At 36.5% G+C, this 25,868-nt stretch overlaps 2 protein-coding genes across 6 annotated transcripts in view; one reads left to right on the forward strand and one right to left on the reverse strand.

The window, feature by feature from the left end:
* Gtpbp8 (GTP binding protein 8 (putative)) overlaps positions 1 to 25,868 on the reverse strand; it is a 42,295-nt gene that overhangs the window by 10,671 nt on the left and 5,756 nt on the right. Inside the window, exons 5-6 of one of the 3 annotated variants that reach the window (XM_047563645.1) lie at positions 24,209 to 24,322; positions 14,732 to 21,230 (exon numbers count right to left, since the gene is read on the reverse strand). In XM_047563645.1, coding sequence (XP_047419601.1) covers positions 21,165 to 21,230; positions 24,209 to 24,322 — 180 coding nt within the window. In that variant the 3' untranslated portion in view covers positions 14,732 to 21,164. Of the gene's footprint in view, positions 1 to 14,731; positions 21,231 to 24,203; positions 24,323 to 25,868 lie in introns of those variants that run through there. The other 2 variants (XM_047563643.1, XM_047563644.1) reach the window with 2 other exon arrangements.
* Nepro (nucleolus and neural progenitor protein) lies at positions 1,544 to 18,788 on the forward strand. Of its 3 annotated transcripts, none has more exons than XM_047563640.1 (9): positions 1,544 to 1,676; positions 3,790 to 3,944; positions 7,667 to 7,746; positions 8,087 to 8,218; positions 8,636 to 8,713; positions 10,704 to 11,059; positions 11,385 to 11,446; positions 14,962 to 15,221; positions 17,605 to 18,788. In XM_047563640.1, the coding sequence occupies exons 1-9, from the start codon at positions 1,571 to 1,573 to the stop codon at positions 18,062 to 18,064; spliced, it is 1,689 nt and encodes a 562-aa protein (XP_047419596.1). In that variant the 5' UTR covers positions 1,544 to 1,570; the 3' UTR covers positions 18,065 to 18,788. The 3 variants fall into 3 exon arrangements, with proteins under 3 accessions (XP_047419596.1, XP_047419598.1, XP_047419597.1); XM_047563642.1 differs by lacking the exon at positions 1,544 to 1,676 and adding an exon at positions 1,826 to 2,909; XM_047563641.1 differs by lacking the exon at positions 1,544 to 1,676 and adding an exon at positions 2,923 to 3,099.

Raw genomic sequence — 25,868 nt, forward strand, 5'->3', positions numbered from 1 at the left:
AAAATAAGGTATTGTGTCCATCTACAACTAAAAAAAAAGAAAGAAAAAGAAAAGAAAGTTCTGATTTCCCTCCATTGCCCATCCAGAAGATCACCCCATCTTCCACTCTTGGTAATGACCTCAAATCCTCCTCTATTAACACAAAGGCTCTCATTTTTAGGCTCCCTCATCTTTCCATCACTGTGCTCTATCGTATCCATATCTACTAGCTATCTTTATTTTTATTCCTGACTCAGAGACTAAAGGCACTTTGATCCTCAAGTCAATTCCTTTACACAAGCACTTGATACCACTCCTGTTGTCACCTCTGGTACTTGATATGGTGCTGGGAAAACAGCTGATGGTCAAAAGATTTTGTTGAATGAATCTTGTCCCTCAATTCTCTTCCTTTTGTCTCTTGAGTATGTCCAGCTTTTCTTACTCTTTTTGTACCCTTCTCCTTAGCATGATTAAGTAATTTCCCATCTGCAATGGCCAGTTTCATGAGTCAACATGGCTAGGTTACACAGTACCTAGTTACTCAACCAAACACTAATCTAGGTGTTGCTGTGAAGGTATTCTGTAAACGTCCAAAATTCATTGATCTTATGTAAAGGAGACTATCCCAAGTAATGAGTGAGCCTGATTCAATTAGTTGAAAGGACTTAAAACTTAGGTTTCCCTAAAAACAAGAAGGAAGAAAATGAAATTCCATCATAGACTGCTGCTTCAGTTTCTGCCTGAGAATTTCCCGTCTGCTGTACATATTTAGAACTTTCCTATCCAACCTCCACAATCACATAAGCCAATTTCTTTAACAAATATCTTCATATCCTACTGTTTCTGCTTGACTGGCAGATTCCAGATTGACATATCATCCTTAAAAATCTGAAAAAAAGCAAAACAAAACCCTTTTTGATTCTGTAGCTGTTGACAAAAATTGTCTTCCCTTCTCATTTAAGTTTCTAAAACACATTATCTTATAGCCACTACGTCCATTTCCTCCCTTTCTAATCACATTGGAGCTATTTATTCAACTCGTGAATTGGACATTTTCTTGTGGACAGTCAGTGGGCCATCTCAAATTCAGTATATCAATAGTTATCTCATTATTCCTGCCATCTATCTAATTTGGTTCTTCTGCATACCATCTCTCAAATGCAAGATGAAAATATATAAGACACCCTAGACACGTAAATATCTAAATAATAGACTTCTACGTAAGTCATATTCTCAGTCTCCAGTGCAGGTGCTTGAAGGTTCGGGCCTTCAACATTTCTATCCTCAGAATTTATGATAGACTCTCTAGTCTCCATGTCTCCAGCCTCTTCCTTCTCAAATATGTTCTTCAGAGTGCTCTTCCTCTGATGCAAGGTGAGCAAAATTACCCTGCTGAGGACTCAGCAAGTGAGTCTTGTCACATGCAGCAAGGGCCCCTCAACCCACACTAGGGACCCACGGTAAAGCCCGCCTGCAGCTGGGCTCCTGGCCCCGCCCCGCCCCTTTCTCCCGAATTGGCCTCACCCCCCTCCTCTGCGCTCCACTTAGTCTCGCCCAGCTCCGCCCACCGCAAGCCCTTCCCGGCTCCAAGATGGCTGCTGCCATGCGGCCGGGCCCGGAGCCGTGGAACCGCGTCAGGATCCCCAAGGCGGGGAGTCAAAGCACAGTGACAGTGCGGGAACCCGGCACCGCCCTGAGTGAGTGAGTGGCCGGGCGAGGGAGCGCCGACGTTTCCGAAGGAGCCTTCGGGCCGGCCGGCGCAAGTGGGGTGGGGCGGGACTTCCTGAGTCCGGGGAACGCTGGGAAGGGGCGCAGGGCGCCGCGGGCCTGCCCGCAGCGCGGGGCAGTGTGCAGAGGGGACCTGTGGCCTCGGGTTCTGGTTGTTGCAGTGAACCCACGTGCTAACGCAGAACCTGGCTCAAGGGGCCCAGGGCCAACGTCCAGCCCCGCACCCAGCGCACAGCAACTGGTGCTGGGTTCAAGTGCCGCCTGGGAACAGGCAGTGTTGGCTCAGGCCACCGGAGCGTGCTCTTTGAGTTACCCCCTCCGGCCGGAGGAGCTGGGTCGTCACCCAAGCACTCCGGGCTCCAGGCGCAATCTTGCTGGACCTCTGGCTCTTTGTGAAACAAGAATTTGTCTCCCCTACTTCTAACCAGCACGATGGATGTCCTGATGCAAATTAGGAGAGTGCTCTGTGAACTTAAGTGTTAGTAACGCGAAGTATTGCTGGTTTTGGCAGTAGGAAGTAGTAGGTGGGAGTCTGGGAGAGTTATTAAACCTTTTTGTGCCTAAGGTCACTTTCTTATGGGAATAAAAATAAGTCTGCCTTGAGGAATGCGAGTCTATATTATAGATTAACCGTTTGGTACCCTGTATTAGTATGGCGGTAGACAAATTATAGCAATTATTAAAATTACATTAATAGAAAAATTTAATAAGGTTTATTAATGTCAAGTACAGTCTGTCGAATAAATCATCACACCCCCCCCTTCCCATCTATCCATCCTCCCAGTTTACAGATTAATCTTCCTTCCTCTATTCAAAAACTTAAAATAGAATTCCTGTTAGGCATGGGAAATTGAGCAATTCACTCCTCATCTCCAAGGTAGCCTAAACTGTCTTGAGTATTTGGAACAGTAAGATAATTCTGCATATTTTGTAGAAAACTGCCATTGTGTTAACCTCCACCTGGAGTGCTTGTGTTCCCTTAGAGCCGTAGAACAACTGACTTCCTTTACTTCGCACCTTTGCAGATTAGGAAACCTCTGGGCACTGGTATTCAGTCAGATATTCAACTAATAACAACTTCAGGTGGATGTGGTGGTTTCTTTTTTTGAATATGATCATCCTTCTGTTTACATGAGAAATTGGCTTCAGAAACCCCTTGAGTTCCAAAAATCTACAGACGCTCAAGTTCCTTATATAAAATGGTACAGTATTTGCATAGAACCTACACACATTCTCCATACTTTAGATCATTTCTAGATCACTTATAATACCTAAATACAATGTAAATGTCATGTAAATAGTTTTTTTTATTGTATTATTTAGGAAATAATGACAAGGAAAAAAGTCTATAAATATTCAGTACAGATGGACTGTCCCCCAAATATTGTCAAGGTTGGTTGAATACACAGATTTCACCAATGAATACAAAGAACTGACTACATATTCTTGTCTTTTTTTTTTTTTTGGACCAGGGATTGAACCCTGGATTGCTTGACCACTGACCAACATTTCCAGCTCTTTTTCTTTTTTGAGTAGGGCCTTGCTAATTTACTGACATTGGCTTTGACCTTGTCATCCTCCTGCCTCAGCCTCCTGTCTCTGGGATTACATGCATGGATCACTGTGCCCTGCTTTTGTCTTTCTTAAAAGTGATATCCAAATACAGTTTCTTTTGCCTTTGAAAGCTGTGAATCTATCCATTTTGTTTTGCTTACATGCATAGCAAAATTGGAGATTTAGAGAAGTAGATATGCCCACCTTCAAGGTATTTAAAATGTACACCAAATGAGTGGTTGTATTCAGATGAAAGATTACTTAAGTCATGGTAAAGTGCAATGTAAAGATATATGTATTCTAGTTTAACAGTTGTTCTCTTAATGATTTCTTAGAGTTTAAATCATTGGTCATCATTTTTCAACTTATATACTTAGAATCCTTCATTGTACAGTTGAGGCTGACTATATTAATTTTGTTTGATTGCTTTAAAGCAAATAAGGAAAGATGTTTCTTCCAATGTATTTTTCATATAATATCCTTAATGTAGAAATACACACCAAGTCTTATTAAATGTCTCTGCTTTAGACCTTTGCATTGCAGCTGTAATTAAAGAATGTCATCTTGTCACACGATTGCTGAAGAGCCAAACCTTAGATGCAGAAGCAGATGTGTTATGTGCAGTTCTTTATAGCAATCACAACAGAATGGGTCGCCACAAACCCCATCTGGCCCTCAAGCAGGTGAGGAGGAAGCCTATGTTAAATAGCCAGATTGTTATTTGATGTAGATTACACTCTTACTATTTTGTTTTTATGGAACACTCAGTAAATTATTTGTGATTTATAGGTCTGTAGCCAACAGTTAAATGTGTGCCTTTATTTTATTTTATTTTTCCTGAAATAATTTCAAAAAAGTATTTTTTGTTTGAAAGGACATATGTTTAATTCTTTTCAATTTTTTTTATTTTGTGCAATCTATATAACAGTGTCTTTGCTCATTTCAAAGATAAAGTGATTTGATCAAGGCAAAGGTGTCAGACATTGACAAACAATTATCTGAGCATATTTAAATCCTAAAATCCTAAAAAGAACAATGTTTTGGTTCATTTATTATGGAGCACATAATATAATGAATAGTATGTTGGAATATATAGCAAGTTTTGGTATACAGTGTTTTCATGTAATTATTGGAGCTTAAGACAAAATTGAGTCCTCGAGCTTGGCCTGCACCACAGAGTAGAAACTCTTAAGCTGTGTTCTTTATGTGTTCATTTATTTATTCACTTTATTTGTATGACAGAATCACCTTACAAGTTTTGTTTATAACTTTATTTGTGCCAGGCACTGTGCTTGGTTCTGGGTGTATAGGAGTGAAAAAGACAAACATTGTCTCCAATCTTATAGATTCATACTTTCTCCTCCCATTATTTAAGGCAAAAAGAATAAAGATCTCTTCACCAGAGAAAGATCTGGGATTATGGTCTTTCCCTAAAAGTTCCCTAGCATAGCTTTTATCTGAGTGGAAGTAATCCAAAAGCAAAACTGTTAATTCTTAGGTTTAACATATTTCTCCTCCTGACTTCCAGGTTGTAAATAATCACCCAGTCATAAAAATTTGGCGTTCTGTTGTCTCTGTTTCTTCCTTTTGTGTAGCCCTCCCTGCCAATTTAAAAGTTGGAACTTTCTCTGTATCTGGTCTCCTCTTCAGTTCTAATGGCCATTTTCCTGTTTAGACTTCAGCTTATAGTTATTATCCTAACTGATGTTTTCTCCTCTAGTCTTCTGGTTTACATTTTGGTTTATTCAATTTACCAAAACCAGGTTATTAATCATCCTATAACAACTCTGATTTTTAACAATTCTCCATTGTGTCCTGAATAAAGACAAAACTCCTTCATTTGGTGTCCTCTATGACCTAGACTTCCTTAGCTCAGGCTTCTTTCGGGCCTTCAAGTTTCTTGTGTTCTAGCCAATCTGAACTTTCTTTTGCTTTTTAAAGTAGTACTAAGGATTAAACCCAAGGACCTTGTGCCACTGAACTACATCCCCAGTCCTTTCAGTCCTTTGCCAAAAAAAAAAAAAAAAAAAAAATTGAGATAGGGTCCTGCTGAGTTGTTGCAGCTGACCTCAAACTTGGAATCCTCCTGTCACAGCATCCCGAGTCACTGGGATTACAGGAGTGTATCACCATGCCTGGCCAACCTAATTCTTAATGTGCTTACCATGTTTGTTCCCTCTTTTGAAAGGCTCTTGTCTTCTAAGCCCCCAGGCAGTGATACTTTTCTTCTTTCTAAGGTATGACATGAGTGTATGTTATGGCAATCCCATTTTGTGTTGCATTTTTCTGATGATTAGTAAAGTTGAATTCTTTTTTAGTATTTACTCTCTGGGCTTCCTTTGCACTACTTACAGCATTTAGTACAATCTGTGTTGAGGTACAGTTATTTGTGTATTTGTTCCTCATATCATTCAGCAGGAAACTTGTCTCATGCTGCCTCTCACTGTTGCAGCTGCTGTTGTCACTGCTACTGCTGCCTTGTATCAGCTTAACATTTCACAGTTTACAGAGAACTTTCACACATATTGGGATGTAATCTTTTTTCTCTTCAAAAGCAAGGTGCTGGGATTAGCCTCTAACATTTACTTAAATGGAGCACAAAAAAGTACATTCTTGATTCTTCTTTTGTGTGACAATTCCTTGAGTGTGGGAAGACTTATGTTTCTTCATGTTCTCTTTCTTCGTGCTTAAGTTTTCAAAAAAAATTTTTTTCCTGTCCTGTCTCTTGAATCATAGTTTTGATTTTACCAAGTACCTTATCTTCTTGGTTTATTTTTACCTCTCTCAAAGAATGGTGTCCAAATATAAAAGTTGAAAAAGATAGGAGCTGATCTTAGAATATTTAAGGATTGTTACCTCTATTATTCTGAAAATTGCTGTTAAGATAGAATCCTTAACTTTCATTCAAAATTGTAGTATACATGTAACTCCAGCAAGATACTACTGATATCACCGTTTTCCGGTGATGAGTTCTGCTCTTTGCTCCCTCTAATGTTGAAGTTGGAACACTAGAGAAGCACGCCAAGGCAAGCATATTAAGCAGGTTTTATTTAAAAGTAGTAACAATACAGACTTCTCCCGAGGGGGAGAAGGGAGCCATGGCTGAAGTTCTGAAGTCCCAAGAAGTGAGCACACCCTGTATCTTTTATAGGTTAAGGTCTCTTTTGTTCTCCAGTTCTCTCCACCCTTATCTCTCCTTCCTGCCTACAAGACTAGGCCTGGTTTTGCAGGTGAGATGTAAAAAGTGAGAAGCAGATGGAGTAGGGGGAGGGCCAAAGTGATTCATCCAGTCAAGGGCCCAGGGGGGCATCAATTAGCATCTCCTTGTCTGTAGTCCCTGACAAAGGCAGGTAAATTTGGTAATCAATGGGCTCTGCAGATCTTTGATATTCCATTCTCCCAGGGCAGTCTCCAACTTCCAGAGACAGATGGCTTTCACCACCTTCATTTCCTCTATTTGACCTGATCTCCTATTTCTACACTAACTGCCTGTTCCCAATTCTGGCTTCACTACTGTTGCCAGTATCAGTACCCATCCAAATCTATATAGCCTTTAAATTGTGGATACAGTCCCATGCATACCATTTGTGTGGAATTTTCTGATGGTTACAGAACTCTTAGACCTTTTTGTATAATGCTTAGCTCTTGCCATTTTTTAGAAAATAAATTAAAAAATGGTACTTGGTGCCTACTCAACACTCTTCTAAGAATTGGGTTGCACTGGTGAACAAAATGGACAAAATATAGTGTGGAACTTACAGAGCATTTTGGAGAGAAAGATAATGAATCAGTCAGTTAATCAGATAAGCAATAATGGTATGTCAGTGGGGATAAGTGCTATGGAGAAAAAATAGAGGGGGGAATTGCAATTTTAAATAAAGTATATTTTTATTTTAGAATTTAGTTAAACATTTTATGTCATCTTATTTTTACTACTAGAAATTGGAAAATGTCTCATACTACTTTATCTTCTAGCATGCCTTGTTAAGATAACATTTGTTCAGTGACTAAGTCACTTTTCTCATATTTGTGGTACTTTACAGACTTTTGAAATTTAGTAGTTAATAATTTAATACCTCGTTTTAATAGCTTCACTAATATAAATCATCTTGCCTCAGCAAAATCATAAATACTCATTTTGGCTCCTTCTATCATGTTCTGCCATATAGTAATTGCTTAATCACTATTGTATTTGAGCAGTTTGTTGAGTTGGATAAATTCCATATTTGTAACCAGAAGCAATTGTTTTGGGCTTTGGGTTTCTTTACCTTTTAAGAAAAGGTATTCTGTGGTATTTAGCTTTTTTTCATACTTTGAGAGTAAGGTTTCTTTGCTTTCCTGGTCATATGAGTGAATCCTGACTGCATTATATATATTCTAACTTGAGCTGCTCTTCCTTTTTCAGGTTGAACAATGTTTAAAACGTATGAAAAACATGAATTTGGAAGACTCAATTGAAGATCTATTTGAGTTGTTTTCTTCCATGTGGGTGATCCATCCCTTTGCGTTGTGTGGGCTGGGAACTTGATGTCCTGTTATGATTTCCTTTTAGATTTTCTCTGCTTGGTGTTGGGGTATAACCAATTATATCTCAGCTGTTTTGATAAGGGGCACCTTGTGTTTGTGATAGTACTTCTCCCGCTGTTGGTCTGTGGGAGAGACTGGAGTGACTTTGAAAGCTGGGTCACAGTAGGCTGTATTGAAACATGGTTTGGTTATTATTGAGTATAACTTTTTGAGCTTAACGTGAGTCTTCTCTTGAAAACTGTTATAGAAATACTTGGTGTTTAAAAATGAAATAATACACTCTTCTGTTTCTGTCAAGTGAATGTCAGCCTGCATCTACCAAAGCATGTGTCATCCCCAGCCAACCAGTGGTGGAAATGGTATTGATGAAGGTTTTGGGAGCCTGCAAGTTGTTACTCCGCTTGTTGGACTGCTGCTGCAAGGCATTTCTGTATCCTTGAATCTACTAAAATAACTTCCTGTGAGTGGGCATTGTCTGGACCTACTTAACAGTGTTTCTGTTTAAAAGCAAGGGTTCTATAAGTGTTATAACCTGTGGGAATTCCAAAAATTTTGCTTCTTGGCCTTCTTTTCCTGGTAATTGGTGGATATAGCCATGCCAGTCATTCTCTCTCTGGCACATATTGTCTTCAGAGCACTGACAGCTAGAAAATTCTTAATCTTAGAAGCTAAATTTAATAATGGAGTGTTTATTACTATATTTTTATATTTATGTGACATTAAGTGGAACATGTTTTAAGGCTTCACGAAGATTCTTTTTACTTCCAATTTGTTTCTTCTTTTATAACTGTAACTTGCAAAACAGATTACTTCCATTTTGTTTTCCCACCTTAAATTAATTCTCCAGCTTAACTGTGAAACATCTAGGATTGCAAGAGTTTATTATTTTGAATCTTGTGATGATTGGGCTGGTGAGCAGATTGTGGTATGTACATGCCCTTTCTTTTTCATTTCTCTACCTCAATCAAGGTTTCTTCTTAGTAGTTTTCATGTAGTTTCATTTCATATTGTTTTTTAATGGGATGCTGAAGGTACAGGAGTCCCTTTCTTCATCTGATCAGTTTATTTTGGTAGATTGGGAAGCAAAGTTCTGATGATTATGTCAAAGAGTAGGCTTTGAATATGAAGCCACAAGATTCAACCCAACACTAAACAACTGAACAAACAAATTCCTAGGAACTAGGATTTGGAATAAAAAAAATGGTGGCAGGGATTGCACTGCAATTTATTTTTTTATTATTTTTTTGGGTACTGGAGATTTAACCCAGGGCACTTGATCCCTGAGCTACATCCCTAGTGTAAGGAAAAAAAAAATGATCAGCTTGGGACCCGCGGTGATTCTAGCTGCTGCTGTGCACTCCTGCTGAACTGCCCCCCGCTGGCTCCTCTCAGTTGCGGCTCGCCAGTAGCTCCCAGAAAAATGTACCACAGACACAGGCCTCACGCAAGAAACTTTATTATGCGGACAACTAACACATCCGCTCCAGGGTGAAAAGAAAGGAAAAAAGGGAAGATGGCATGTGCACTTCTCCCAGATATTGGAATCTCCCGGGCTGGATGGAACCAGTAGCGGAGGAGAATACTTGCAAGCTGACTGATGAACCAATAGCTATTTAGCATGTTAGGACGTAAAGTGAGAAGCAGGAAAATGGCGGCAGCATAAGCCGGAAATTCCTGTAACGTAAGAGGCGGGCAGAGCGCAGATTGACAAGTGGTTGGGAGGCCGGAAATTCCTGTACCATAGGAGGCGGGCAGAGCGCAGATTGACAAGTGGCTGGGAGGCGGGGTATCGGCTTTATATTACACCTAGTCCTTTTTTTTTTTTTTTTTTTTAATTTTGAGACAAGGCCTCAATAAGTTATTTAGGGCCTCTCTTAGTTGGTGAAGCTGGTCTTGAATTTGTCATCTCCTGTGTCAGCCTCCCAAGCCACTGTGATTGCAGGCATGTGCCACAGGGTTGTTTAAAATAATATTCTTGTACTGGTTATACCATGATTCTTTTTGCCACTTAGTTTCTAATTTTTAATGAAAGTTAGAAATACAATTTGACATTCCTCGTGTGCTCTAGATTTTCCTTCCACCTGAAACACCACTGTTTTTAGAGGCCTGTTTGGTTGGTATAAAGAATACTAGCAGTATTTGCAAATTAAAGAGACATTCTCTTGAATTTCTCAATATATATTGTGAAAATGATCTGATGGATAATTAGACTCAGAATTGGTTCATTAGCTCTAATTTGAATGTAAGAAAACTGAAAAATGTAGAAAATTCTTTCTGCACTCAGTGATTGAAAACCTTGCTTTGATGTTTTAACTTGGATATATCATGTACTATTTCTTTTTTTTTATTGTTTGTTCTATTTAGTTATATATGACAGCAGAATGCATTTTGATTCATTGTACTCAAATGGAGTACAACTTTTCATTTCTCTGGTTGTATACAATGTATCATACTATTTCTAATCACTTTGCTTTTTCTGATTTTCTTAATCAGGGATACCATTTGAATTACTATCATATTGTTAAAATGCTTAACATTTGTTATTCTGTAATGAAAAGTGATTTTAACTTTTGCTGATTACAAAAATGATACATGCTTATCTTAAAAAAAAAACATAAAAATGTGAAGAACTTGAAATTTGCTTAAAATCTCAGCATTAAAATAAAACCACCCATTAAATTTTTATGTGCATCCTTTGACATAGCTCTCTAGGTAATATTTTGTTTTTGAGTAATATTTTGTACTTTTTCTGTTTGCTGGATTAATACAACTACTTGCAAATATGTACCACAGTGGTGTTGTAGTTGTTTTTTAATCTATACTGGTAGAGCTTGATAACCATTTGTTTTCAGTTTTGAATCTTATAGTTGATTATGTAATTACTAGCTAATCTGTGAGCTCCTGCTTCTTTCTAGGGTTCTCTATAAAGGGGTTTTAAGAAGATTGATTTCTTTATATGAGCCATTGTTTGGATTGCTTCAAGAGATCACTAGGAGTCAACCCATGCCTTACTTCAAAGATTTTACCTTTCCTTCTGATATTGCTGAATTTCTAGGACAGCCTTATCTTGAAGTCTTTAAGAAAAAAGTGCCTACTGCTTTTGCAGCAAAAGGAGTAGCTAAGTTATTAAACAAACTCTTTTTAACAAAAGAACATTCATCAAAGTCCAGCAAAGACACTTTACTTAGAATTTCCAAAAAAACTAAACAAATGAAGACCAATATACAGAATAACGTGGATCTTGGACAGCCAGTAAAGAATGTCTTCAAAGGTAAGTTGTTTGATATAGGACATATTCTAATTAAATAAAACTTTTAAAAGCATGATGTAGTCATTCATTGTATTGAAAGAAAATCTCTATCACTTCTGAATGTTAACCCACGTTGATTATCTTTAGAGAGGTATAGTTACACCTATGTTTTACAAGCTTGAGCATTTAAAGTTCTTTGTTATTCCTTCATAGTTCTTTGCTTGCTTTATTCACTTTATTTCTTTTGTAGTAACTTGGCAAGAAATGTCGTGTACTTAAGAATATCTTGGAGATTTGAAAGTAGCATGCCTGAAATTTTGTATCTGTGATTTTTCTACCTTCACAGAAGAGTTGACAGGATTTGGTGTGAGGTCTTTCTGCAAACAACTGAAACACAAAGTTACCGAGGTTTGTCTGGCTTAATTTAATACATCTTATGATTTCTGCTAATTTGTAAAGGATGTTACTCACTAAGAACAGGGAATAAATTCTGGATATAAACAGTGGAGTAGGATTTATGTGTATGCTTTTTTTTTTTTTTTTTTTATTCATTGTACACAAATGGCGTACAACTTATTTCTCTGGTTGTACATGATGTAGAGTAACACTGTTGGTGCAATCATACATGTACACAGGGTAATGATATTTGTCTTATTCTACCATCTTTTTTTCCCCCTGCCCCTGCCCTCCCCTCATTTCCCTCTACCCAATCCAAAGTTCCTCCATTCTTCCCTTACCCTTCCCTACTCCCTGTCATGTATCAGCATCCAATTATCAAAGAAAACATTTGGCTTTTGGTTTTTAAGGGTTTCGCTTATCTCACTTAGCATGATATCCTCCAACTCTATCCATGTACCTGCAAGTGCCATAATTTTATTCTTTATGGTGAGTAATATTCCATTCTGTATATATACCACAGTTTCTTTATCCATTCATCTATTGAAGGGCATCTAAGTGGGTTCCACAATCTAGCTATTGTGAATTGAGCTGCTATAAAATAGAGAAAGCAATAATGAAATTCATTTGGAAAAATAAAAGACCCAGAATAGTCAAAGCAATCCTTAGAAGGAAGAGTGAAGCAGAGCAATAGTAACAAAAATGGCATGGTACTGGCACCAAAATAGACAGGTAGACCAATGGTACACAATAGAAGACACAGAGACAAACCCACATAAATATAGTTATCTCACACTAGACAAAGGTGCTAAAAACATACAATGGAGAAAAGATAGCCTCTTCAACAAATGGTGCTGGGAAAACTGGAAATCCATATGCAGCAAAATGAAATTAAACCCCTATCTCTCACCCTGTACAAAACTCAACTCAAAATGGATCAAGGACCTAGGAATTAGACCAGAGACCCTGCACCAAATAGAAGAAAAAGTAGGTTCAAATCTTCATCATGTCGGCTTAGGATCAGACTTCCTTAACAAGACTCCCAAAGTGCAAGAAATAAAAATAAGAATCAACAAATGGGATGGAGTCAAACTAAAAAGCTTTTTCTCAGCAAAGGAAACTATTAGCAATATGAAGAGCCTACAGAGTGGGAAAAAATCTTTACCACACACTTCAGATAGAGCACTAATCTCCAGAATTTATAAGGAACTCAAAAAACTTAACACCAAAAATACAAATAACCCAATCAATAAATGGGCTAAGGAACTGAGCAGACGCTTCACAGAAGATATACAATTGATTGACAAATATATGAAAAAATGTTCAATATCTCTAGTAATTAGAGAGATGCAAATCAAAACTGCCCTCAGATTTAATCTCACTCCAATTAGAATGGCTATTATCAAGAATACGGCCAACAATAGGTGTTGGCAAGGGTGTAGGGAAAAAGGTACACTCATACATTGCTGGTGGGATTGCAAATTGTTGCAGTTACTCTGGAAAGCAGTATGGAAATTCCTTAAAAAACTTGGAATGGAACCACCATTTGACCCAGCTATCCCACTCCTTGGCTTATACCCAAAGGACTTAAAATCAGCATACTTCAGTGACACAGCCACATCAGTGTTTATATGTATGTTTTTGAATGAATAGAGGCAGGGAATTTTTTAATGCTTTCAGTTAATTCAGTTAATAGAATGCCTTCAGAAATGTTTTAGTAGGAATTTCTTTAGAACTTTAAAGTGACCATAAGATCTGTTTTAAGTATGGATTCTGAACATCATAAGATCTATTTTAAGTATGGATTCAGAGTCTGGGTGAGCTTTGCAATCAAACAGATGTTTTGAATCCAGAACTTGGTTTATACTAGGTTCCCTGGCTGTCATACCTGAATTTCTGTAATAATAGTATGAACCTCATAGGGTTTGGATAGTTTTAATGCATACAAAGTGCTCAGTGGGTCTGTAGTGTGGTTAAGCATTTAATTGGTGTTGGACATTATTAGCAACTGTCATCATTTTTGTCATCATCCTCCTCATGAGGCTTTTCTTCTTATTGATGTTCAAACTTTTAACATGATTCCTCTCTTTAGTGCCTATAAATTTTTCTTGTTCTGAACTTAACAGATAAGTACGTCAGTGTCAACCCTTTTTACCATAACTATTTTTACTGTCGTTTGTCTTTGTAAAATGTCTTTCTTCTGGTTTCATTTGTGGATTTTTTCTTCCATTCTACTTAATAATTCTCAATCATTTCTAATAAGTCACAGTTTTTTTTTTTGGGGGGGGACTTTTTACAAGGACTCCAGATTATGTTTATATTCTGCCCAATTCATGTTAGAGGGAGGGATAAAAAATAAATAGCTAATATTTTCTGTGTCTGACATTGTTCTAAATGCTTTATAAACATTAACTCATGCAAGCTTCTAAAAAGTACTGTAAAGTAGATGCTCTTATTACTGATTTCATGTTTCAGATGAGGAAATTGAGGCATAGAAAAATTAAACTGTTCAGGCCACACACTGAATAAGTGGAAGAGCTGGGGTGCAGGCAGTATATTTTCCAGTTGTTCCAATCCCAAAAATATTTTTTTCAATTCTGACTCAGAGAGCTATGGTGCCTTGTAACCCTTGAAACTTCTGCATCTTGTCCATGTGCTTGTAGATGAGCTGGTTTTGAAGCTGATTAGTTGGTGTCCTTCTTATTCAAGAGTAATCATTACCACATTTTTAGTTGTTGGCACTAATATGCTGTTTGCTTTTAAGGGCAAATTTATTTCATTGATCACCAAACAAAATGTTGATGGGTCTTAACTTTTATATTTTCTATTTCCTTTTTAAGTTCTTGTTGAGTGTGGGAAATTGGGAAAGAAGGTAAGCTTTGAAAGGAGGATTGAAGCAGACTCAGTAGGTGGCATATTTTCACAGGAAGTACTAGAAGTTAGTAAAATCCAAACTTGACTTGACATACAGAAAGAAGGGATTGAAAAAATAAAGGTGCCTTGTAAGAAAATGGTTTAAGTGAAATAGAAATGTTGCTGGCTTAAGCATTTTTAACATGTTCACTATATGTTAATTAAATGATTGGTAGGTCTGCTTTGTTGCACACTTTGCAGGCTCCACATCCCCCCATCCTCAAGTGTAACATTTCTGACCCATCATTGAAGAAGGTTACTTAGGGGATAGAAATAAGTATTTTTCTGCTCTTAGGCTTTGACCACTATTTAACTATTTGGAGTTTCATTCTAGTGTGTATGTTGATGTGTGTACTACAATATTTATACTGAGTTTCCTAGGTCCATCTAAGTCAACTGTCTTAATACAGAGGAGGAAAAAAAATCAAATTGTGTTAGGAGCAGAGGATAAAAAAAAAAAATTAAGTTTTTTAAGACAAAAGAATGCAGCAAAAAGTTTTCTTTTAAAAAGACTGATTATTTTAGACTTTTGATTGAGTCAGCTTTCCTTCTTGTCATATATTTACAAGCCATTAACAAGCCATATTTATTTTCCTTATCTTTTCACATTTCAGGAGACTGGTTTTGAGTTAAAATGTTCTCAGTCTAAACTGAAGCCAACGAAACATTCTTCTCAGAAAGTGATAGGAACTCCTCAAGCCAAAAGTTTTGTGCAACGATTCCGAGAGGCCAAGACTTTCATACAACTCTCTGAAGAAATCCAAATGGCAATTACATGGTGCAGGAGCAAAAAACTCAAGGCTCAGGCTACCTTTCTGGGTAACAAACTTCTTAAAAGTAACAGGCTTAAACATGTGGAAGCTCAAGGTTATAGGTAAGGATATTACAAATATTATATTTCTTTACGTTTTCTGTTGTTGCTCAGGGCAAAAGTGTATATGTTCAAGTCTCTTCTTTACAACGGGATGTCTAGATAGTTCTAGTAGTGCTGAGAGTGAGATCTACTCATATTGCAATTTCATTTGTTGCTTTTGTCATATGGGCATAGTTATATCATTGGGAGAAAGAAAATAAACAGGTTACTTGGACCTACTCACTAATACTCCTTATTATTCCCATTTATTCACTCAGGACGCGTTAAGAATGTCTGGTGTGCAAAGCCTGGGGACACAGCTGAGTGAGATAGACTAGTCTGTCCTTAAGAAGCTCATGCTTTAGTGGGACGGTGGCCTTTCTGCACACAGTGCAGCTGGATGAGAGTGTGAGAGCAGGAGTGGGAGACCACCTCAAGGCCCACACCAGGCTGCCAGCATCAGGGCCAGGCTAGGTGTTCACAGGAGTTACTCCCCATGTATTGATGGCTTTCTTTTCCTGTGATTTTTTACACTCATAGAACTGTTTATGATTGTAGGCCAGTATTGCCTGAAGGATTCCATGAAGTTATAGATACTTAAGGGATTTTATTTTTACTGAAAAAATAGATGCTCATGTTTAACAGTTTCACACACAGATAGGTATAAAGATCTTTATTCTCCTTCATAGAGGCAGTCATCACTCTGACTAGTTTTTATGTTCAATAAATGTTCTATCATGCACCATAATTTCTTACTGATAGTTACAGACGTGTCTATCCAGTGCTTTATACTGGTTCCTGTGGATGAACTACTGTAACTATCTAAAATTTAAGGTTTATTTGAAAAATTATGAAAAAGATGTTTCTGCTTTAGAAAAAATTTTGTATGTAATGGGGGTTTTGTAGCAAGTTCTCACAAAAGATCCTTGGGAGAAGTTGTTGAGTATTCCTAGGGATGTACTGGAAGGGTCTTAACACTGGGATCCCATGAAGGTCTGTAGTCACCTCAAAGTTATCTATGCTAGGATTGGAAACAGCTAGAGATGGAGAGAGGCCTTTTGTTCAAGATCGGGTTTAGAGTCAAGGGTTAGATGAGGCAAAGAAGATAATGATTAAAAGCTAATGAGAAAGGGGAGGTAACTTGAAGTTAATCAAATTGTTGTATGTATGTATGAAAATGTCATAATCTCACAATTATGTATAATTGCAAAGCACAATAAAATCTATAAAGAAAAAAAATAAAGATCTTATCAGCTTGCTTGAAGGGGATAGCTCTGAATGCCCCTCCCAAAAAGGAGTTAATGAGAACAGTCACAAAATTGTTTATTGGTTAAATCATTATAGTCTATACTTCCCTAAGTGCAGTCCTCTTTCATATTGTCCTCTTCAGCTGTTTTTTGTAACATACTCTATAACATATTTAATTTCTATAATAACTCCATGAGGTAGGCAGCGTTATTCTCATTTTGTAGATGAGGAAATGGAGAATTTTGCATAAGATGTAAGTACTGGAGATCTAGAACTCAATGCAGGTTCTCTAATTCCTGTTCTTATTCATTCTCTTTCCATTTCAATACAAGAGTTATACCCACCCACCTTCTCCTCAGTTAAATGTCATTGCTTAGAGTAACACAAGAAAATAGTTTTGAAACAGGGATTATGGATTACTTCAAATGTTTATTTGTTTTAAAAGTAAGGAAGGAGGTGGAGTAGGGGGTTTAGACCTTTGTTAATATTTAAAATTTGGCTATCAGTGAGGCAGTTCAGCAAGCATTGGTGAACAATATGATAGTGTACCCTATTCAGAAGACAAACACCTCTTAAAATCAGTTGTTTGAATTCTGAATTTTGCAGGCTTGAAGATGACATGCTATAGATTGCATTTCAGGAAGCTCAAGGCTGTCAGTTTGTGTGTGGCAGAGGCCCTGTGTTCTCAACTTTCATGAACCCTCTCTGCACTTTGATTCCTTTTTCGTTGTTCATTTCTTGCGTCAACATGAGTTGCTTATCCACATATGGATAACTGTGTACTGATGGATTTTTTTTCACTTGTGATGTTTTCCCATTTCCATTCCTGATATGTTATGAGGACACAGTTCATCAATAAGCCACTCTACTGTGCTAGGTAGCTGTAGCAGTTAATTTTTGTTGAAGGTAAAATGAAGACACATTTGCCTAATCTTAATCAGGGGTAGGTTTTGCTCTGAAAAGATAGATTTGGGTTGAAACTCCAATTTCCTTACTTTTTTGTTATGATTCTAAGATTATAAAGAGGGAGAAGACTTGTAAATAAATTATATCCTTTTTGGGTAGAAGTTAGTAGAAAAGAAACATTTAAAAAGTGCTGGAGAATTATTTTGCATCTGTAACAAGCTCTGACTTTACTCTTCTTTTTGTTTTTTAGTTTGCCAAAGAAACTAAAGTGCATAAAAACGTCTGTTAGTAACTGTCTTCTTCATGGCTCAGGTATCAAAACTTCAAAGCATCTTCTGAGACAAAGAAGATCACAGAATAAATTTTTACTGAGACAAAGGAAACCACAGAGAAAGTTACAGTCAACTCATCTGAAGGAAATACAGCAGTTCTCTTCTCAGAGTGCTACTGACACCAGTGCTAAGTGGAGATTCTCATGCCATACAGTTCAGAGAACTGATCCCAGTCCTAACAGTAAGCAGCTCTTGAGTAGCAAACTTTTAAGTCCTGTCAAACAAACTAAGGAGAAACAGATTCCTGAAAACCTCACAGGAAGAAATGGAAATGAAAGTGATTCATGGATAAAAATACAAATAAACAAAGACAGTATGCCAGGATCTGTTAAGGAGACAGATGACATTGATGATATTTTTGCTTTAATGGGAGTTTAGATGTTCATATGTGAGACTTTCAAGTAGTTAACAAGCTGAGTCAGTCTTCTGCTGTTTTAAGTGGAACTTCTGAGACCTGGATGTCCTACTTGGTCTCAGAGGATCTGCTTCTGTGTAACATCACACAGGAGTTCATTTCAGTAAACATTTATAGTTGCTTTGTGCCATTATCAACAAGTATTTATTTGGCTTTGACTACATGCTAGGTGTTAAGATGAAAAGTCTGTCATAGCCTGCCCTTGAAAAACAAATTAACTCCTTGACTGGGCCTGATAGGTCCCTGAAAATTTGAATAGTTTTATGATTTACCAGGGAATGAAGACCTGAACAATTAACTGCAAAAACTTCTGTGCCTTAAGGTAAATGGGGAGTGAGGCTGGATAGTAGCAAGGAAGTACCCTAGAGGGTCACTTAGTCTCATTGACTCTGTTGTAGCTAAGTCCACCTCTAAGTATCAATGTTTGTAGCTTCCAACAATTGTGCTGTCTTGTTTATGTATTAAGACAGTATTATCAAAAGACTCAAAAGTTTTGTCATTAATTGTATTTATTACCAGAGACTAGGCACAACCATTAGTTCTTTTCATGTGTTCACCTTATCTCACAGGAGGGCATATTAAAATGTTTTTGTAGTTTTCCAAGAGATTTTCAGTTATTTATTTATTGTTAATGGTGGTGCCAATTAATGATTTTTTTCCCCCAAATAAACCTTTTTCCAAAATGGATATAAGGTGGCTTGTGGTTATATGTGAAGTACAACAGGATAACAAAGAAGTAAAGGAGAAAGTATTAGGAGACACAAAAATATACCCAGGAATAAGGGTAGTCATCAGTTTGTAATTAGGTGCTGATGCAATTATCTGGTATTTGTACATGCTTATACAATTGCTTTGAGAGGGTAAATCTTCATCTATTTCCAAATAATGATGTGAAATTTGAGGTACTGTTCAAATGTACTGACTTAACTAGAATTAGGTTAATATGCTTCTCAGGTAGTCTTAAGTTTTATATTGTTACAGAGACAGGAAAAGAACACAGTGCCCTCATATATATTCTGCATCCTTCCTTTCCTCAGCTATCCTATTTTTTTCCTCTGTATGTCCTTTGCATTTTTTAAAATCTTTGTTCTTTCCATCGTTTTCTGCATTTTCTCACTTATCTATGCCAGTGGTTCTTGAACTTTTCAGATTTTTTTTAATCACTGGTGGGTTATTTAAAAACAGAATCATAGCTTCTTCCCTGAGACTGATAAACATGGACCAGGGATGGGGACAGAATCTGCACGTTTATTTTAATAAGGAGCCCAGGTGATCTTGACTGCAGTGGCCCCAAATCCAGAGCCAATGAAATAAACACTGGTTTAGCTTCTCTCCTGAAGCCCTATTAAACATCCTGTTTTAATTCCAAGTTCTTAACCTCTAGTATTAAGATGGCCTGTATTCTGTCTGGCTTTTTGACAAGTGGAAGTAGCTACTTGGTACCTTAAAACATGAACAGTGACTCACATGCACACTCCATCTCCTGCCATGAGAAGCCTAGGGACTGCTAGCAAGAAAGCCATCACCAGATGAGACTCCTCAACCTTGTACCCCCAGGACCATAAGCCAACATAAATCTCTTTTCTTGATAACTTTTAAAGAAAAATTACCAAAAACTCCAGGACAATACCAAGGATGTTGTATTCATGACAATCTAGAAATGTGATCAACATCTAACTGGCTTTGTACTCAGTGTATTTCCTTTACATATTGGGAAATGAAGATGAATTAGTAAGAGAAAAACTGGTGTGGTATAGCTTTGTTACCCACAGGGCCTGGTTTATTTGCTGGCAGTTGTTAATATTCAAGTACCTACTATCCCAAGAAACATCCTAATTTCTAATTTAGAAGATAAAATGAAAGGTCTCTAGAGTTATGATTTAAGGCCCAGTCTTGCTGCTACTTTTACTTTGACGTGATTCCACTGAGCTAATCAGTGTTCCTATGTTTAAGTTTCAGAATGTGAAGTGGCATTTTTGTTCAATAATCATAAATTTTTACAGTTCAAAGAAACTGGTGGCTAACATCCCTCAATGAAAAAATCAGAGTGGGTTAGTAGTTTAGGTTGAATTATAAAACCTGGGTTGGACTATCAGCCAAATATTTTTCTATTTCATTAATATTCCTTTGGATTAAGTATCTTTATCTCTTTTCTCTTTGCAAATTAATCTTGCTTAAAGGTCATTTTTTGTTTTTTGCTTTTCACTAGAGAAAATACCAATTCTGTAATAACAATGTTTTGTGATAAATACCTATGAATTTTGCTGTATTCCTTGGTTGGTTTGAGTTTATAAATATGTAGCTGTCTTCATATATATCACCTCATGTAATACTATTTTAATCTTAATAGTTTGTGTGGTTATAGTTACAAATGAATTTAAGAGAAACCAAGTAATTCCCCAAAGACCTAGGTATAATAGATGTTAGAACTGGAACTTGAACTGGAACTTGAATTTCTTGTTTTCCAATTCTGAGTCTTGTGTTCACCTGTAGGTGAATGATTCCAGCCAGAAATTACTGGTGTTCCAACATGGACTGACAAGTTTTACCAAGAATAATTTTTTCAATATTTAACTAAGGCTTTAAAAATTAATTACAGAAATACACATGAGTATTTATCCTTCAACTTACCTATTAATGTTTAATGGAAAAGCAGCTACTTTTATTTAGTCCATTTTAATACTTGAGAAATACGTGATAGACATTTTCTTTAAAAGATAAAGGCCCAATAAATAACATGGCAAACCTTTCTCTACATAGTAGTAATAGGTTTACATTTTATGGATTTTTAAAAAAAAATATGTTCTTGCTTGTGAGTTTGTTAAAATAGGAAAATCAGCTAGCATTTGTTCTACTGAACAGATAATTATTTATAAATCTTCTGTCCCCCACGCACCAAATCATTCTTGTTTGGGGAAGATGCAAGTTTTAAAGCTGAAGTGATCCTTCTGCAAGTTACTGATACACAACATTTAAAACAATATTTAAATTTTTCTAGATGTTGAATTCCAGTGGCACAAAGAATTTTGAAACTTCATCTTTGAAACTAATGGATACCATTAGTTAAGATTTCCTGTTATATTTGCTATAAAACATTTCAGCAGATGGATTCCAGAATAGGTCACAGCGCTGTGAAAAGAAAAGAAATATAATTTTTCTCCCTTACCTCAGATGTAGTAAAAGATCTGAATTTATCTAACAAAGGTATTTACAAACTTTTGTGATTCCATGTATGAAGCAAAATGTCTTTTAATTTGTTCTGCCTTTACTCTCTTCCCTCAGCTTCTTACAGAATTCTATCATCTGATGATCTACAGTATCTGATCTGTTTCCCTCATAATTCTAAAAATTTTACTGTATCTTTTATTGTTTTCCAGTACCAGTTTTGATGTCTTTAGTTTGTTCTTTTGGTAACAAAAATTCCACCACCTTGATAATTTAGAACTTTATTCAGGTAGGTTTTTTTGTTTTTGTTTTTGGTTTCTTTGTTTTTAAGTTACCCTCACCATTATTGTGACTTTTATTTATCTGTCTGTCTTCCTATATCCACCCATAAAACTATCCTTCCCTCCCTCCCTTCCTCCCCATCCATCCATCTGTCCATATAGAGCTCAACCAAATCACTTCTCAAGTTTTTTAATACACTGTGATTTTATATACAGGTGGAATATTTCCTGCAGTATCACTAATTCCTTTCATAATTAAGTGAGCATTGTAGACTTTTTGGTCAAAGCTGCTTCCTTGAGAAAAGCCCATAGTGATTTTTATAACTGAAGTTGTACATACACAAACATTTAAAGGAGAGACACAGTTGGATAGTTCTAACAGTAGGACACCTTGAGTTTTGTGTAACAAACATTTCTGTCAACTCACAATTTTCTGACCTCAGAAACACTTCTTATCTGTTTGGAATTTTACACATAGACAACTACAGAAGCAATTATGTAGTGCCTACTTATAGATTTCTTCCATGCCATTTATGAAATGGATTGATCCCAGTATCTAACCTTAGGGAAGCCTTTCACCAATCATTGATACTTTCTGGCCTGCTGGGCTAGAGTTCATACATAAAGATTAGTTAGCACTTGACCTTTGCCTGCAAGCTTGAAAGCCAAACCTTGCCAGTCTAAATGTCCACCCACAATTTACCTTCTCCTACCACAAGTATACAAAGAAAGAAAACCTGACTTATTTTATAATAACCATTTGTGACTAGGCTGAACTGCCTTCTGGAGGGCTGACCAAGGGCTTGGTCATGCAAGTAAAAGCAAGAAGTCTACATTAACTATTTTCTGCATGGGGTTTTAAGAGTTATGAGTACTTTCCTATATATGGTTACTGTATTACAGTGAAAGATTAAGTTCTTGAAGTTCAGTAGGCTTCCATGTCTTAATTCGTACACTGAGAGTGGTATAAGACTTTCTGTACTACCTTGGTTACCTATGTTGAGTATGGTAGCAGAAGGGATTCCAAGGTCATGCCAGCAGAGAATATTGGCATATCTAAAGAAGAAAATGTCCCTAAAAGTACTAGGAATCTGACTGATAATCTGGGTCACAGGCCTGACCCTGCCATCCCCGGACTGACAACTGGTGAGAAAGGAAACTAAACATTATTATGTGCCTCACGTGTATGGCAATCACATTCTGGCATCACATTTTTTACCAGAGAGAGAAGAGACTGAGGAAATGAAATAAGCTGCTTTAAAAGCAGTAACCAAGAAGTAGAGGAACTATATTCTGCAAGACCAGAGTGGTCTTACAGCATATAACTCTCTGCAGTTCTCAATTTCTCTGATTTATAACCTTGTCTGTGAAACAGGCATGTTTACTATGAGAATCAATGAAGTATTCTGAATGCTCAATAGCCTCCCTTCAAGACCAGCTGTTTTCAGACAGCCCTAATAGTTCTTAATGTCAAGCCATGGTCTGACAGGAATGGTCTAGAGGCAGAGCCTGCAGGAGTATGGGACTATTGCTTGATCAATGCATTGTTTTGAACACCATAACTCCACTTGATGTAGCCTAAAAAAAAAAATCCCAATTTTCTCCAGTTACACTGTGGTTAATTCAAACTCAACTTATATCAACTAAATAATATTTTTCAACAAATGATTTTGTTTAACCATGATGTACTAATCTTATGTTCAAGTGATCTTTTTAGCTGAAGTTTCACTTCCTTCTTATTACATAGTTAAAATAAATAGCTATTTTTATGACAATGCTCACAGCTCTAAGAATTAAGATTTCTCTCCAATCTCTAGGAATTTCCAATATGTATGTGGGACAGACAAACAGGATAGATAGCAGAATGTAAGTCAAAAAAGAACAGCATTTTGTAGGGATGAAGGAAGAAAGGTTCTGATAGGCATATTCATAATTTAAATCTGATCTAGATTGGCAGGACCTAAAAGGCTGCTTTTGGATATCTAGGTTTTATCTGGTTTCATTATTTTCTCGTAGCAACTAGCATAGTGCCTTCCACAAAGAAGTCAGAGTAAGGAAATCTCAGAGGAGTGGTGCTCTATCTCTGCCACAGAACATGTTACTTACTGTACCCAAGATACATGAAGAAATTACAAACCCATGCTTTGTCACGAAACCACATCATAACATCTTAGAAATTACCAGCTCGGGAAATAATCCATTCTGTCTGCTACCACTATTTAATCTGAACTCATATGAAGCATTTTTTCTTCCTATATGTCCTTTTAAAGGAAAAATGTAAAAGGAAAAATTTAATTCCTCATAGCCTGACTGGGCTTTTTATTATAAACATAGTTGTTTCTCTTTCAAATTAAGAAAGAGTTCTTTATTGTGGCTATTTTTAAAAAGTCAAGTTTTCATTTCCGCCATGGTCTAGGGCCGAGCTAGGCTGAGACAGAAAGAAAATGAAATACCTTGAAGAAAGATCCAGTGAGAAGAACAGAAGGAAAGAAACAAAAAACAAACAAAAAAACACCAGAAGTACTAAAAGACTGTACCAACAAATCATGGCTAAGTATATAGTCTTTCAAATTTTAAGTGATACCTCAATTTAAGAAACACTGACAATATTAAAGGTTTTTAATACATAAAGTTATTAGAACAATTCAACTTTTACCTTACAGGAAATAGCTGAGGGAAACATCCTTGTGTTTGAGTGTTGACAAATTTCTGGATCTCAAGTACTTGTTTTAAAAGATGTCCTTTGGAAGGCTTGTCAACTTTTGTTAATACCATCTATAAGAAAATAAAATTTTAAGCATTAGAAATAAAATACTTCTTAATATGCAGTTATATACACTTTAACTACAATTTTTCAGTTACAACTAAGTGACCCATGCAGATTTCTTGATCTCTCTGTACTCATTTCCTCATCTACAAAATAAAAATAACCCGAAAGAAGTTGCTCTAAAAATGAAATGAGTTAATGTATGTAACATATAAAATGTACATGATGTGTCTATTATTGAATAGTGTTTCAATTACACAGAGCCTCCATATCTTGGATTTAAGATTAATAAGAAGGATCCTGGAACCTATTTTTAACTGCCATCAGCTGTTTCAAATGATCACAATATATCTTGTGATAAAATATATATAAATGAATATTAGGTTGATGTACATAAAACTGTGAACTTATGATCATTTTGAGTTCTAAAATGATCCAACCTTATAAGTAATATTCTAAAAGAAAAATTTGAAATTGGGCTATTTGTAGATTTTATCTACTATAGTAGTTACAACTCAGGTAAATCAAGAATTTTACTTGTCCAAATACATCTACATACTGAAGAAAGATCAAAGAATGGATGTTTAAATTTAATGGATGCATCAATTAAGATGTAAAACACTGATCCATCAGGTTTTCTTGGAGGAATTTCTATAAAATTAAATTTCCTGATGAATCATTTATGCCTTCTACCATGAAAGTGCTAATGGCAGGAGAAGTGAGAAGCAAAAAGTATATGGTTGCTAATGACCTGTGAATCACTTCAAATAGGAGTCTTTCCTCACAAGGGCAAAATGTGCTGAAATATATGTGTGCATATATGTGAATATACATACGTGTATAAAAATGTGTGTGCGTGTGTATGGTCTTTCTTTTGTTTTGGTAGTACTGGGGACTGAACTCGGGATGTATTGATATTTAACATGAGATATTTCCCTCAGTTAAAGCTGAGGAAAATACATGGATTTTATAAACTGGTACTTATGTTACTAAATTATGAATACTATTAATTAATAAAACCAGTTTCACAATACTTAAGCATTTTTACTATGTAGACTATCATCTTTTGATGCCTTCTAAGTTAGTGTGATTCACAGAACTTTTACAAACCCCAAGATTTTCACAATCCTAAAGAAGACAAAAAAAGTGGCTATTAGCTGAGGCAAGGTGGATCCTGAGTTCAAAGCCAGCCTCAGCAAAAGCAAGATGCTAAGCAACTCAGTGAGACCCTATTTCTAAATAAAATACAAAATAGGGCTGGGGATGTGGCTCAGTGGCTGAGTGCCCCTGAGTTCAATCCCCAAGAACCACCCACTACCACAAAAAAAAAAAAAAGGGCTGGAGATGTGGCTCAGTGATCAGTGCCCCAGAGTTCAATCCCGGGTACCCACTACCCCAAAAAAGTGGCTATTAACGTGATTAGATTTAAACTCCATTGTTATATTTTAGTGGTTTTCTGAAAATTAGTAGAAACTGAACTATAGTCATTAAGTTCTTTACTTGTCTTTATAAGGGAACTTTAACAATGCTATTTTATCTAGAAATATAAGAAAA

This window comes from Sciurus carolinensis, chromosome 9 (genome assembly GCF_902686445.1).
Source record: "Sciurus carolinensis chromosome 9, mSciCar1.2, whole genome shotgun sequence".
Taxonomy (NCBI): domain Eukaryota; kingdom Metazoa; phylum Chordata; class Mammalia; order Rodentia; family Sciuridae; genus Sciurus; species Sciurus carolinensis.